This window comes from Saccostrea echinata, unplaced genomic scaffold (genome assembly GCF_033153115.1).
Source record: "Saccostrea echinata isolate AGI-Se365-2 ecotype Australia unplaced genomic scaffold, CSIRO_AGI_Sech_v1 ptg000033l, whole genome shotgun sequence".
NCBI lineage: Eukaryota > Metazoa > Mollusca > Bivalvia > Ostreida > Ostreidae > Saccostrea > Saccostrea echinata.
This window is the reverse complement of record NW_026889782.1, coordinates 3,145,370-3,161,613: the sequence shown is the minus strand read 5'-3', so window position 1 is coordinate 3,161,613 and position 16,244 is coordinate 3,145,370. Positions and strand designations below refer to the sequence as shown.

At 37.3% G+C, this 16,244-nt stretch overlaps 1 protein-coding gene across 1 annotated transcript; it reads right to left on the bottom strand.

Moving 5' to 3' along the window:
- Positions 1 to 5,546: 5,546 nt before the first annotated feature.
- On the bottom strand, positions 5,547 to 8,075 carry LOC133199285 (uncharacterized). The gene has a single exon (XM_061335115.1). It carries the CDS (start codon positions 8,073 to 8,075, stop codon positions 5,547 to 5,549), a length of 2,529 nt encoding a protein of 842 aa, XP_061191099.1.
- Positions 8,076 to 16,244: the final 8,169 nt, after the last annotated feature.

The window sequence follows — 16,244 nt, the reverse complement described above, 5'->3', positions numbered from 1 at the left end:
AATTTACTTTTGAGAAGGGAACAACCGTTACTTAGCTTTACATATTTATTCTTTTGTAAAGTATTTTTTTAGGGGTAAAACTTTTAATAAGCTTTGTTTTCTATTGTTGAATATATAATTGTAAAAATATTGCCCCATTCCCCGGTTCTTATATAAAGTACTGCATGAAGGAAGATTCTTTTTCTTACTATGGAATTTTAGGTCATATCTCTCCATAAGTACTGGAAGTTTGTGTAAAATTCAATAAAATATGTTTAATATATGCAGGCATATAAGAATATTTTATTTTCAATACAAACCACAAACTAATTAATGTAGTTCCAACGGGCACCTGAATAGTGGGTAAAGGACATGAACTTATGGTCACCCCCCCCCTCCCACCTCCCCCTTCTATTCGGACGGAGTTTAAGTTGAGTTACTTTTTATGATATGCTCTATTAAGGTAGCTAAGGACACCTGACCCCAAAAAAACCTCCAAATAGATTTTGCTGAAATTTTCACATGGTGCAAAGGAGTGTGTAATGAATATTTAGTGGAAATATGAATATGGCATTGAGGGTTAATTACAGAACCAGGGGTAATGAGTTACCTCCCCTTTCCAGTCGCTCCAAAAATCATAATACAACATATATATTACCCAAAAAAAATTTATTATGCAAAATGCATTCAATATTAGAAATTATTTTTAAACAATTTTGATACTATAAACTTATTTTAACAATGGATTGTCTGAACAGAAATAAATTAAGAGAATAGTGCATAACAAACTGTTTAAATTCAACAAAGAACAAGGTACAGTTTCAATACAAATCTGGCCCTGTATTTTTCTAAAATTAGAAGTGATGTAAGAAATCAAAATTAATCCTTTCTGAATCATTGAAATTCCATGCAGTAAAAACATACAAATTGTTTTTCCAATATGACCACCTAAATGCTAATTGTGACGTCATGAATTTGTGCATTTTCATGTATTTTCTTTTAAAGTTGCAGAAGACATCAATTTTCTGTGGAATTTTCTTTCAGAAAACATACAGCGCATGCATCGCCCACAAAGATTTTGAGATATGTGATTTTTCAAGCATTTTACACAATATATTTAAAACTTGAAGTGGGCGAGGGCTGCGGACACCATTTTCTGAAGAATATAAGCACAGAAATGAGTCACTTTTAGGCTTTTTTTGCATAAAACTTAGAAATGTACCAAATTAATGACGTCATATTTCCAGAATGGTCTTCCTTCATGCCGTGTTCTTTAATGATTTATCATACTCATCTACTAAACTCATGTTATAGCCAATTTCATAACTTTTTAGAACATTAAATTTTTAGGGCACAATAAAGTTTCTTCTTTAACTATTTTCATGCACACGAATTTGACACTTTTTCTATTCTAAAAAAAAAATTCTGTCCGATAGAATTTTTATTTTTTATCATTATATGAAAGATTTGTCTAATACCATTCTTCACTCAAAAAATATTGGTCACATTGAGGGCTTATAAAGGTACCAAATGGTCCACAACTACCTCCCCTCCCCTCCTCCCCCTCCCCTTATTTTCCCGTCATGAAAATAATATCATTGCAAAGTAAATTAGAAAAAAAAATTGAAGAAATAAATCAAAAGTACAAAACAATTTCTAATGAATGATTAATGAAAATATTAATATGATGTAAGGAGAAATCATAGAGTAATGACATGATGAGTTACCTCCCCTCTTCCCCCACTATAAAACTTATAATTAATCCAATATTGAAATAATCCATAAAAAAATAATTGTTAATATGTGCTTTTTTTTTTTTAATAATTAAATCTAAACAAAATTATAATATGAATTTTTATTATATACCCAACTGTTTGTCACTCAGTTTTACTGTTTAATTTACGCAATCACGTGACGGTGTGATCCGACGTTCCGGATCACCGCGCTGTGGTTTTCTGAATCCATATCACCCCTCTCTGAAACTGATGACGTAGTACACAGATAAATGACGTTTTTACAACAAAAAGTTCCTTGAAAAAATGCTTTGTTTAATTGATAAAAGTTATGTAATTGATCCAGAAAGATTCCTTTTATTATATTTTGCTAGTTGTTAAGTGGTATATGATAAATTTATCATTATAACAGTAACTTGATCCGAAGAGCCGTATCACGTCTCGATTGATCTAATGATCCGCGCCTGTCAACTTGACGTGATACGGCTTTTCGGATCAAGTTACTTTATAATAATAATAATAAAAATAATAATAATAATAATAATAATAATAATATATATATATATATATATATATATATATATATATATATATATATATATATATATATATATATATCAACAATAGATTACTTGAAAAGAAATGTAATTCTAAAAGAAAACACATAAAAAACTCTTCAACCTTAACAATACTGATTACTTTCTCTATTTTCTTATATAAAATCTAAAATCTAATCTATTCAAATACATAGATTTTTTTTTACATAATATTATTATGTAAAAAATTTGTCCAATACTATTCCTCGCTCAAAAATCCTGCCACATTGGGGGCTAATAAACTAAAGGTCTTAAATGGTCCAATTACCCCCCCCTTCCCATCCCATTTTCCAGAATTGATTGATTGATTGATTATTATTGTTTTACGCCGAGTCGGCAATATTTCAGCCATATTTCGGCGGTAGGAATTTAAATATAGGAACGGTTTTGAAAGTTTTGGGTTTCTTTGGCGGCCCCCAATGAGCCTACTCTTTTTCGAAAACCAGAGAAACGATCTTTAGCGTGCCAAGGGGGTTGCAATCCTTGACACGGGGCACCATTTAACGTCCCATCCGACGGACATGAAATTTAAAATGAAATGAAAAGTTAAATTGAAAATTACAAAAATACTAATAAAAAATATGTACATTAAATCTCGTTGTAAAAATCAGTTCCTTGTAAGTATTGTATAATTGTACAAGGATTAATGTTTGTAAAAAGATCATGCATTGTTCGCACATTATTAAAAAGTCTCTTTCGTATAGGCGAAAAATCAGAACATTCCAAAAGAATATGGTGTATAGTTATTGCACATTCGCAAGATACACATTCAGGTTGATTTTCTTTGTCTAGAAGATATGAATGGGTAAATCTTGAATGTCCGATTCGTATTCTTGAAATAATTACTTCGTCCTGACGTTTCAGGCCGAAATCAGATGATTGATTAAAAATAAGAATTAAAATTGGTGTTTTTAAAAAAAATTGCAAAACAAGAATGTGACTCAATAAAATATTTAATTGTTACTACAAAAACCTTATTTTATGTCAATTTAAAATTATATTCTATAAACTATATAACAGACGTAGGGATTGAGTACTTCTCCCAGTCAAATAAATATGACTATTATAATGAACAAGAAACACTCATATTATATGCATTTAATTTTTTTTCCATTGCAATGTCCAAAAAAAACCTAATGACATGTACCAACATGTCAGTTATATGCACATCTGTCAGAAAGAAAAAAAACAACTTCGCCATACTGAGCCAAAAAGAAAAATCCATTTGACATAGCACTGCACAATACACATAATTCTATTGCATAGAATAATATCATTGAAAATTATAATCAGCACTCTTTCAAATTGAACAAAAGTCATTTCATTCAATCAAATATATACGAGCAGGTAGAATAATAATATTAGTCTAAGGAAAATATATTGTAACAGGGACCCTGATCTGAGACATACATAAATTGTATATAAAAATTAGGTCTGGGACGATACTTAACTTAGCCGATCCGATACATATCACGATACCTTAGGTGCGATACGATACATATCACGATACATTTAAAACCAAATAAAACTAGAAATTTTTTTAGAACATTTAATTTGGAACATAACAGTGTATAAAAATAAACTAATTCAACAAATGAACTGTGAATTCAAGTTTCTTGACTCAAATTAGACACATATCTTGCATACCACTTTACTTTTATCTCTTGTTCGTGCGCCGTCTTTTTCATACACCGGTAGCCCAAAGGTGTCCCAGACACCCGACTTACTGCCATGGGTTTCGTTAATTTAATATAATCCGGCGTGTCTGACGCCATTTTGACGCTTATATCTTGAATTCTGTATCAGCAAGACGTTTGTACTTTATTTGTTTGTTTAAACGTCTTGATGATACAGACTAAAATTTCGAATTCTAAAGCCCGGACATTTTTGGAAATTAAAAAAAAAGTGCGGTCAGGTATCGTGATACTAAATTAGATGAATCGATCTGTAGATCGTCAAAGTGAATACTGTGATGCATCGATGCACCGGTGGATCGTCCCACTCCTAATAAAAATTAAAACAGAATGACAACAGAAGAACAGCTCATTACTACACTTGACATAACACATCATGCAGGACATTTTATATGAAAATGAAGAGTCTACATGAATATGTGGAGCAGCTGATTAATGAACCTGACACTCACTCACAAAGTAGATTATGCATAATAACGAATAGTCTATATGTTGAGCGGCCTATTACCGAACCCAACATAACACTTGCACAGTAGATTGTGCACAATTTTTTTGAAAAAGAATAGTCTGCAGCAGCCTATTACCACACCTGATATACATGTAACACTCACATAGTACATTGTACATGAAAAATTAAAAAAAGTCCACATATGGAGAGGTCTATTACCACACCAGATATAACACTCACGGAGTAGATAATACATTAGAAATGAAAAAAATGGCTATATTTGGAGTGGTTACACTCACACAAGAGATAATATGAAATTGACAAGAAAAGTAGTCTCTGTTAGTTCAGTTTCATCAAGTGATTCTTGTCCTGCTTTTTTTGGAAGAGATGGAAACTCATTCTTTAGTCGAACTGCAGTAGTTGAATCATTATCAGCATGAATGGTCTGTGTAAGTGTATTCACGACGCAAGTTTATTGGTCAAACTTACAAACCTCTCTCAGCGAGGGTGGACACTGAAACATACATGTGGGGACAACATTAATTAAATAATATAATCTCACAAGACAGTATAAGATAAACACATTATAATCGCTTAATATCAAAACATCGAAATAATGACATTCACGGCACGCCATACTCGAACAAAATATCAACGCACATTTCAAATCATGAAAACAGGCATGAGCATCACTAACAACATGAAAGCATTATGTTTTATAATTAATTACATGACAAATGATCACTATACACAGTGTACTTACTCTTTTGGAACACAAACACCAAAATACAAATCAATTTTTGTAGGAAAAAACAAGCATGGTTTATGCCGGAACAAACTGTAAACAAACTATTAATCAAACCAACTCCGGAATCAATTCCGGCGCCACTACACTCCCCCTCTGGCTTCGAAGAAGCCAATCAAGTTTAAAATTAAAAAAAGGTGTTACATTTAAAATAATGCCTAGCCACACAAACTAAGTATGTACAAATGATGCAACAGAACTGATACATGAATACAACTTGCTGAAATCACAACATTACATATCAATCAAATAATGCACAATGACTTTACCAAAGTAAAGTTGGGGCTTTAACTACTTAGCTACTTCAATGAGACAACACAACTGAGTAACAGGTCTCACATAAAATGTTCTGTTACGGCCACAAAATATCTTCACCTTGCGTACGCGTCCGTCATTACTCTCAAAGGTCTCTGTTACTATAGCAAGGGGCCACTGATTTCTGGCTAAAGAATCGTCACGCATGAGAACCACATCTCCTTTCTGAAACTGTCTACCTTCTGTCAACCATTTCTGACGAATCTGTAAGCTTTGCATGTATTCTATGCGCCATCTCTGCCAGAACTGATCTGCCAAGTACTGCACCTGCTTCCAGGAACTCTTGAGGGCGTCTTTAGTCCAGAACACTGGAATGTCCAACTTTGAGGTATGTATGGTTTTCTGATGAATTAACATATCTGGTGAAAGTACCTGTGGTGCATCTGGGTCAGTTGATACTGCGACAAGTGGTCTAGCATTCAGAATAGCACTAACTTCCATCAAGAATGTGGTCAAAACTTCATGCGTTAAAGGTCCCTTATGGTTCAAGAGTAAGCTGTCCAGTATCTTCCTTGAAGCACCTATCATTCTTTCCCATGCCCCGCCAAAGTGGGAGGCATGGGGAGGATTGAACACCCACATGATCTTGTTCTCCTCGAGATACTTTTTTGATACTGGGTTTTCCACCAGGTCAGAGGGAATTTTTAGTTCATGCACTGCCCCAATGAAGTTTGTCCCGCGATCTGATCGAAACTGTATAACAGGGCCTCTTAAGGCCACGAACCTGCGTAATGCATTAATAAATGAAGCTGTGGACAATTCTTCAATGGCTTCCAAATGAACTGCTCGTGAAACGAGGCATGTAAACATCAAAGCCCATCTCTTCTGATTCACAGTTCCCCCTCTGGTCCGTCGTTGCGTGGTTGTCCAGGGACCGAAGGTGTCTACACCTACATAAGAAAAAGGTGGAGCAGGCTGTATCCTGTCCTCAGGTAGATCTGCCATCTTCTGCCAACCAAAACTTCCTCTCAACTTGCGACATGTGACACAGGATTTGATCTCTGATCTTATGAGATTTTTGGTACCTACTACCCAGAATCCTCCAGAACGAAGTGCACCTTCCGTCAACAGTCGTCCCTGATGTAGCACTTGGTGGTGGAATTTGCGCACGAGCAGCCTGGTGACATAATGGTTCTTGGGCATGATCACAGGGTGAAGATTGTCATCTCCTTGTCTGTTTTTGTCAAGTCTACCTCCCACGCGGAGTATGCCATGTTGGTCAATAAATGGCGATAAGGCCATAACTGAGTGTCCGTTCGGCAGGGGACGTCCACCTTTGATACATCTTATTGCATCATCATATGCTTCTCCCTGGCATGTCTGTATCACATAAAGTTCTGCATGTTCATATGCTTCACTAGAGTCAATGTCACTGTGTTTCACTGATTTATATATGAATTGCTTCAGAATCTTGACTCCTCGAACAAGAGATTCCCATGTTGAGAATTTTAAGAATCTTTCTGATCCGATCTTATGGTTAAAAGGTTTCACATCATCCATCTGAACTTTGTTGCATGTGACTTCAGGTCTAATCTCACAGTCGTTGTTTGGTTCCACTAACGGATAACATAAGGGTGGTTCTGAAAATGTTTTTGTCAGGGTCTCACATGGAGGTCCAGTCAACCACATACTGTTTGAAAGTTGAGTAGCACAGACTGATCTCGTAGCCAGATCAGCTGGATTCTGCTCTGTGGGAACGTGCGTCCATTGTCTCGGAGATGAAGATGAATGAACACGCTTCACTCTGTTTGACACATAAACGTAGAATCTGCGAGTAGTGTTTGTTAGATAACCCAAGACAATCTGGCTGTCCGTATAGTATCTAAAGCACTCTGATGGAATACCAAGTTGTTCCTTGATTATGTCTGCTACTTCGACTCCGAGAACTGCAGCACATAGTTCCATCCGAGGAATGGTGTTGCCGCCATTAGGTGCAAGTTTTCCCTTTCCAAGCAGAAAACTGAGTGTAGGCTCTGAACCAACAGGTCCAAAGAGCTGTAGATATGCAACAGCACCGATCGCGTCTTTCGATGCGTCACAGAATACATGCACAAGACGAACATTGGAATCTGTATATGAGTGATCCGAGTACTGTCTACAAATGCACACTTGTTCTAGTTGAAATAAGGATTGTACCCAGTCATCCCATGGGTTTTTAAACACTTCAGGAAGTGGGTCATCCCAATCTAAGGAGGTTGTACTGGACAGAATTTCTTTCATCAAAAGCTTCCCTTTCAAAACGACTGGAACAGCAAAGCCTATGGGGTCGTAAAGTCCGTTAATCACAGACAATATTCCACGTCTGGTGAATGGTTTCTTGTCTTTACATGTGCGAAATGTGAATTGATCAGTTTCAATTTCCCAAGAGAGTCCCAAACTTCTCTGCATTGGTAATGTGTCATTACAAAGATCAAGGTTACAGAGATCCTTAGCCAGCTCACTCTGTGGAAATGAGTCCAACACCTCTGTTATTGGATGCAAACTTGTGTAACCTAAGTTTCCCATTGTCATAGGACACGTTGTGTACGAACAAGCAGGTCAACGGCTTCTTCAGATGTACGGCAGGAAATCAAACCATCGTCGACATAGAAATTCCTGTAAATGAAGTCCTGAACATCTGTCTCTGCTTTCTCGACTGCCTTGCGCAGCCCGTAGGTGGCTACAGCTGGCGACGGGCTGTTCCCAAAAACGTGAACGTTCATATGATAATCTATTAACGGTTTAGAGATGTCGTTGTCTTCATGCCAGAGGAACCTAAGATAACTTCTATGTCCTGGGGTAACGAAAAAGTTGTGGAACATTTGTTCAATGTCCGCGGTAACAGCAACTGCTTCCTTCCGAAATCGGAGTAGGATCCCCAGAAGAATGTTGTAGAGAGGAGGTCCTTTCAGTAGAACGTCATTGAGGGAATACCCATGATACTTGGCAGAAGAATCGAAGACTACCCTTACGCTGTTGGGCTTCTTGGGATGATAGACACTGAATAGTGGCATGTACCATTTCTCTGTGCCATTGGTTGTTACGGGAACAGGTTCAGCATGTTGTCTATCAAGTATCTTCTGCATAAACTCACAGACGTGTGCTGCCTTGGTTGGGTTGTGTATAAGACTGTTCTTGAATGAAATAGCTCGTTTCATTGCAGCTTCTCGATTGTTGTGTAGAATGGGTCTACAGGTCCGAAATGGTAGAGGCGCTGTCCATTTACCACACTCAGACATTTGGAATCCTGAGTCCATGATATCCAAGAAGGCCTGGTCTTCTAATGACAGCCCTTCACATTCATCATATGCTGTTTGCTTAAACACTGGGTCATCTTTCACACAAAAGGAACTGTCACAGGGCTCTAGATAGGTTGGTCTACCATTGGCAAGATTGGCAGTCTTGTTGACGGTGACAACTGTCTGTTCGTGAACTGTTCCGAGAAAGGAATTTCCAATCATAACCCATCCAAGGGGTAGCCTCTGGCCTAGAGGAACGCCAACACGTTGGTCAAGTACTATATGAGTGTCAATAAGGTCACGACCAATGAGTAGTTCAATCGAAATGTTATCATCAATGGTAGGTATGTAGTCAGTAATATCACTGAGATGGGGGTAGCTAGCTGCAACTTCTGGAGATGGTATCTCACTGCGATTCTGTGGAATCTCATTGCACTCTATGATATCTGGTAGTCTAAACACTTGTGATCGATCACAGGACTCTATCACATATCCACATGCTTTACGTCCACTGTTCACAGATTCACCGGAACATTATTTCAGTGTGTACATGTGGTCCGGACCATATTCATGGAAACAATCAAAGAACTTGGAGGTGGCGAGAGTGTTGCTGCTTTGATCATCAATGATGCAGTAGATATATCTAGCAATGTCACGTTCCTGCTTTGGATACACAAGGGCTTTCACGATCTTTGCACATGACTTGCTGGTATTGAATGGCTTCCCACAGATCTGAGTGCAACTGGAACTAACAACTGGTAGCCTCTCCCCCTCATGGGTTTCCACAGCCAGTGAGGTAATATTAGGATCTTTGTGCAAGGCTGATGGGTGATCAGAGCCTTTACAAACAGAACATAGGACAGTCTCATTACACTTTGACCTTATGTGCTTCTTTGGCCCGCAGCAGCGAAAGCAGTAGCCCTTTTCCTTTATGAATGTTTTCCGCTCATCTAATGGTCGGGCGCGGAATGAACGACACTCATTTAGTGTGTGTTTAGAGTTTTCATGAATAGGGCACCTGTCCAACGTAGAAGCAATGTCTTTAAATAAAGTTCCAGAGCTCTGTACTTGTGTTTTAAATGCAGTCACAGTAGGGTTGCTCTTACGGCCTTGCATCTTTACTGGGTACACTTTCTGCTGTTCACTTCTGTTAGCGTCATGTAAGGTGTCAAACTGTAGACTGGGGTCATTCTTCATCCTTGTGATCTTTTCCAAGAATGCCACGAACACAGGAAATGTGGGATATGGATGTCCCGTTCTCAACTTGTAGTTTGTTGCTTCCGTCACCCATTTCTCTTGGATGTAATGAGGTAACTTGGCCACAATGGGATTCACACCTGATGATGAATCGAAGTAAGCGAGCAATGTTGAGTAGACGGGGTTTTCCTTTAAGGAGTCAATTTCTGACACAATGTCAAAGAGTTCATATAACTTTGTATTGTCTTTGTTTCTTAGCTTAGGGAACTTGGCGAGTTTTCCCTTGATGGCGGACTCAACAACCTCTGGATTGGCAAAGCGGTCATGAAGACGATCCCATATACGCTGTAACCCACGGTCTGGATTTGATGTATTAGCATTTCTGATGCTCTTTGCCTGGGTCGCTGATGAGGTGTTTCCAAGCCACTGCACTAACAAGTCCATCTCCTCCATGGGTGTGAGACTTAGTTCCTTCACTGCATTTTTGAATGAGGCTTTCCATGATGAAAAGTTCTCTGGATTGTCGTCAAAGATGTGTATCTTTGAAACTAAGTCCTTCTTGGCAAAGACTTTAGCAAACTCTGAGCATGTGTTCATGTCAGTATGCCCAATCTGAGGTGTTTGCTGATTGACCTGTGTAGTGTTCGGGATGTTTGCTTTGACACTGTTCGCAGAGGGACCAAAATATGATGTTGGTTCTGCTGTGTTGACTTGGGGGTTAAAATGTTCTGTTTCAATGTCCAACTGCCTCTGGGGTAATCTAGATTCACTTCCATCCTCGGCAGGAGGATGGTCTTGACTTGGGGAACTTGTATCACCTTGTTGCGAGTCAACGTAAGCTTCTGTGCGCTGAAGTCCTATTTCAGCCTCGAATGGATTGTCTTCAACTATGGATGGTGGAACATAGCTTCCTCCCAGATCTGACATATCGTATAACGCTTCAAGATTGCATTTGGCTTCTTCAACTTCACGTTTTGTGCTAAGAATCATCTTGTTTGCGTTGAGCTCTGCTTCCTGTTGGAGGAGTGCGGCTTCTTCTGCTGCAAACTTGAGGCGAGCCTTGGCTGTAGAGAGGCGTTCTGAATGTTTCAACACAGCTTCACCTAGTTGTTTTGTGCCTTCCTGTGAGAGAAAGGTTGATAATCTGGAGCGCTGACTGAGTCGCCCAGACATTGTCGTAGATAAAGACTTTCTTGGAACCTTAATACGCTTGATAACATCATGTACTTTAGTCTTTGTACTATCCAAAACTGCTTTCCACTTAGCATTCTCTTGAATACTGTCTGATGTTCTTAGGGTACTCAGGTAAGTAGAGAATTTGGAACATAATTTCTCGAACTCACTGATATGTTGTTCCAATTTGTTTATGATGCTGTTCACATCTCTAAGATGTACTGGATTTTTTGCGACAAACTCACAAATGTTATCAATTTCGCCTTGGGACTGTGATAGCCTCTTTGAATATGATATAACAGTCTGAATATATTGTTCAGATCCCAATTCAGTGAGCTCTCTGTCTTTCCGTAAGTCGTGGGTCTTCTCAGGATTTGAAACCTCTTTAGTAGATCCATCAGCCATAGTGAAAAGAGAGAGTGAAGAAAGCTGTGCCCAAGATTTCCACTGTAAGTGTGTTCACGACGCAAGTTTATTGGTCAAACTTACAAACCTCTCTCACCGAGGGTGGAAACTGAAACATACATGTGGGGACAACATTAATTACATAATATAATCTCACAAGACAGTATAAGATAAACACATTATAATCGCTTAATATCAAAACATCGAAATAATGACATTCACGGCACGCCATACTCGAACAAAATATCAACGCACATTTCAAATCATGAAAACAGGCATGAGCATCACTAACAACATGAAAGCATTATGTTTTATAATTAATTACATGACAAATGATCACTATACACAGTGTACTTACTCTTTTGGAACACAAACACCAAATACAAATCAATTTTTGTAGGAAAAAACAAGCATGGTTTATGCCGGAACAAACTGTAAACAAACTATTAATCAAACCAACTCCGGAATCAATTCCGGCGCCACTACAGTCTGGACCTCACATTACATATATCTTATACACTTTACGAATGAATTTATCTGAAATATAAAATTCAACATTATTATCTGGAGTCCACATCAAAATATATTCCCCAAGTTGTCCATATCCTATATATAGATTTTCAGTGAACATGTATACGTACATGTATATAACTTGCAGACATTTAAAATTGCCAATTTTCTACACTAATTTAATTTGGCATAACAAAATTCAAATGATGACTTTACCAGTACCACTATTATACTAACAGCAGGACCCCCTGGTGCTATTCAGCATCAAAACTGCATTCCAACTGTTCCGGTTTAGCATTCTTCGTCTCTAGCTATCAAACAAGACTCCTTGGCCTGGATGCACAATAGAGGCTGACATCTCTTTTTCTTCAATGTGGTGACACCATATGTGGAGTGTTAAAGGTGCTGAGAAAATTTAATACATGGGTTGGTCCCATACCAGAATGTAACATCATGTTGGCTGAAAAAATATAAACCGGCATAAACGAAATCTAATTACGGTTGATTGGAAAATCCCTTTAAACCAGAAAATCTTAGACAGAACTGCATGGACTTATCAAGAGAAATGCCCATGCTGCCCGACCAATATTGTAACTATGCAGCAGTAGTAAAATAAAGGATTGAATTTCATCAGACCAGCAAACAGCATGCAAACAGTTTCAAAGTACCAACTCGTACTTTTTTCCCAGAAAAAATCTGTCCCCAATCATCTTGGAAATAAAAATAAATAATCTGTCCTTCACTGGCATGTTAATAAATAATCTAACACCCATAAAATTTGCCCCTCCCCCATCTAATGGCAGTTCCTTACATTCTTCATTCATGAGTTAATATTTATTTGACTTACCAAGAGCTACTTTTGAGTTGATATCAAAGGCCTCTCTTTCGTATTCCTTTTCTGTGGAAAAAGTATTGGTAAATCCACATACAGGACAGTACTATCAGTCATATTTAGGCCCAATGTATTGATACAATAAAGTACCGAGTCCACAACGTTTTTAAAGTTGGAAAAATGCAAACGATTGTCTTTATCTTGTGGCTTTAAGCATATAAACTGGTCTGCCAAGTTCTTCAGCTCAACAACTCTTCGTCCTTTGTTCCATTTGATGTCATTATATGATCTACATAAGCCGTGACGTCTGCTTTGGAAAAGGGGTGTAAGTCGTTTGCGACATGTGTATACGAATATTCCAATCCATTTCATAAAAAAAGTTTTTTAATTGTTGTCCTGTTTGTTGACATGTTATATCTCTCATTCGCTCTAATTTACTTGATCTACCTTTACTGCCGAGCTTTCCTATAACTATTCCAGGGAACTTTTCTAGGAGTACGTTGTTTACAACTGCAGGTCGCCATATTGAAATAGGTGCATTCCGGAATAAGCGGACAGAAAAATTCTTTATTTAGAATTCACATGTAATGTCACGTGATCGCTATCCGTAGCTACGTTAAAATCAAATCAACCATCTCTGAGACACATTTTAGGTGAACATCTTTGCTTTAATTTGTCTTGGTAGTATCTCCCCTTTTGCCAGCTTTTTCTGATTATGTATATCTTAAAAAAAAAAACATGCACTTTACGATCTTCAGAAATTCATAAACCGAAACTAGGAAAAACACATGGCTGTTTAGATGTCAAAATTTAATTAAATATTAAACTTCAGTTTAATTTGATGCTCTATCTATCCCAAATATTAGGAACTCTAAAAACTGATACTGTTTTTAATCGTATTTGTTTACACACTTTTGTTTTCTATACTTGTACAGACTCGTGTTAGTTTCTACTTTCTGATGATAGTTATTATACAGTTATTTTACAAATTGTAAATTCTTTGGAAATTAATCATCCATACGAACAAAAATACTATAAAATATATTATATTTACCTAGTAAGGATTTTTTAATAGTCGTTATTACATATTTGTAGAATACTTAATGCAAAAATTATTCAATACTAACAAATATACACTACTACTAAAACGATTATAGTACGTTTATATGTGGGTGAATTCTTAATAAAGGTACAAAATAATAAGAATGACAGATTTGACGGGTCCATCTTTGCTAGCCAATGATTTGTGAATCACAAACTCTTGGCTAGCGACACTCCAGCCAAGTCCAGGTGGTATATAGTATCCCACTCTCTCTGTATTCCTCCATTATGTATCGGAATCGGGCAAGGATCTAGGATTTTTTCCGGGGGGGGGGGTCCACCCCAGTAAAAATTAATTTAGACCATAAAAAAGAAAAAAAACATAATCAAACAAAATACGTGCACTACTTTCAAACGCGAAAACCTTATTTCGTAAAGGGGTTGGTCGGGGATGGGGGTGTGGAGGCAGAACCGCTTTCCTTCGCTTCTTAAGCTTCGAAAGAATTACTCCTCCTACTATCTTAATAGGTGTTCTGTTTTTTTAGGAAAGGAAGAGGGTCCAAGGTCATTTTTAGTTATTAGTTTACTATCTATATTTGATTACTCCACAATTTTCGGTGGAGGGGGGGGGGGGGTCCGGACCCCCTCTAGATCCAGGCATTGGAATAACATTAATACATTTTAAGTGTTTAGATATTGATTTGATTTAATTATTCTTTTAGAGAAATATTCAGGAATTTTATATATAACGTAAAATCAAGAAGCAACACCGGCGTTAAAACACACACTGAAGAAAAAAAAACAGCAGTGCAAATGTGGTACTTGCTTTTAAAGTATTTGCTGATTTGTGAATATATAAAATGTCTACATGAAGAACTGCGAGCAATACAATGAGAAAAAAATCTTAACACGAACTGCAGTTTCATACATGAAAATTTCATAAGAAAAAAAAATTAATTTCGATCCCCAACCTACAAATGCTGCATAGAACAGGTGCTGTATGTTACGAGAACTCTTCTTTTTTTTTTAGGTCACCTGAGTCACTCAGGTGATGACCTATTGCTATCTGTTTTCGTCCGTCGTCCATCGTGTGTTAACATTTGAACATTTTCAGCTTCTTCGCTGAAACCGCTGAACCAATTTCAGCCAATTTTAGCATATGGCATTTATGTGTGAAGGGGAACAAATTTGTGAATATCATGGTCCCTGCCCCCCCTGGGGCCTGAGGGGTGGGGCTAAAACCACCAAAATTAATGCAATCTTTAAAAATCTTCTTCTTAACTCCTGGACATCAAGCAGTCAAACTGTTGGCATGATTGTAATAAGCATTGAGCCCTCTACCAAAAGTGTAAAATTCATGACCCCAGGGTCAGGGGTTCTGGTGCTAGGGCAGGATTATATAGATCCTTTAGTGAAAGTGCATTATTTCTTAGAAAATCTTCTTCTCTACTCCTGTGTATTCCTGAAACAAATTGAATACATAGTTATGGTAAGCAAGGGTGACTCTACCAAAATTGTTAAATTCATGGCCCCAGGGTCAGGGGTTCTGGTGCTAGGGCGGGGCTATAACAAGTTACGGACTGGTTAACTTCTTGCCCGTCACAGCAGGTGTGCCTCAAGGTTCTATTTTAGGGCCACTTTTATTTTTACTGTATATAAATGATTTTCCTCTACATGTAAATAATACAGATATTGATTTGTTTGCTGATGATGCAACTTTACATACATATCATAATAATGTGCATTCTATTGAAAATGCCCTAAATGATGATTTGTGTGAGATTGAAAACTGGTGTTCTAGAAATCAAATGATGTTGAATATTGATAAGACAAAATGTATGCTTATGGGAACTCAACATAGAAAATCTAAGTTAACATCTTCAAAATTAGATTTGTGTGTATCAGACAAAGTTCTTAAAAATGTTGAATCAGAAAAACTCCTAGGAGTACATATTGATAATTCATTGCGCTATAGTAGTCATATTGATTCTGTTTGCAAGTCTTTGACATATAAACTATTTACATTACGTAAAATCAAAAAATTTCTCCCATTACACACACGAAAACTTTTCTATAATGCATATATTCTGCCTTCTTTGAATTATTGTTTGACTATCTGGGGCAATGCTCCAGGTGCTGGCATAGAAAGAGTTTTTAAATTACAAAAAAGAGCAGCCAGAATTATATTAGATGTGGCACCAGATGCTCCATCACTACCATTATTTGTGAAACTTGGTTGGTTGACTAATTATTAACAAATACACACTGCTTTTTAAAACACTTCATGGTATGGTACCT

Excerpts from the sequence above, each read along its gene's own strand:
- LOC133199285 (XM_061335115.1), bottom strand. The coding sequence starts at position 8,075 with ATGGGAAACTTAGGTTACACAAGTTTGCATCCAATAACAGAGGTGTTG.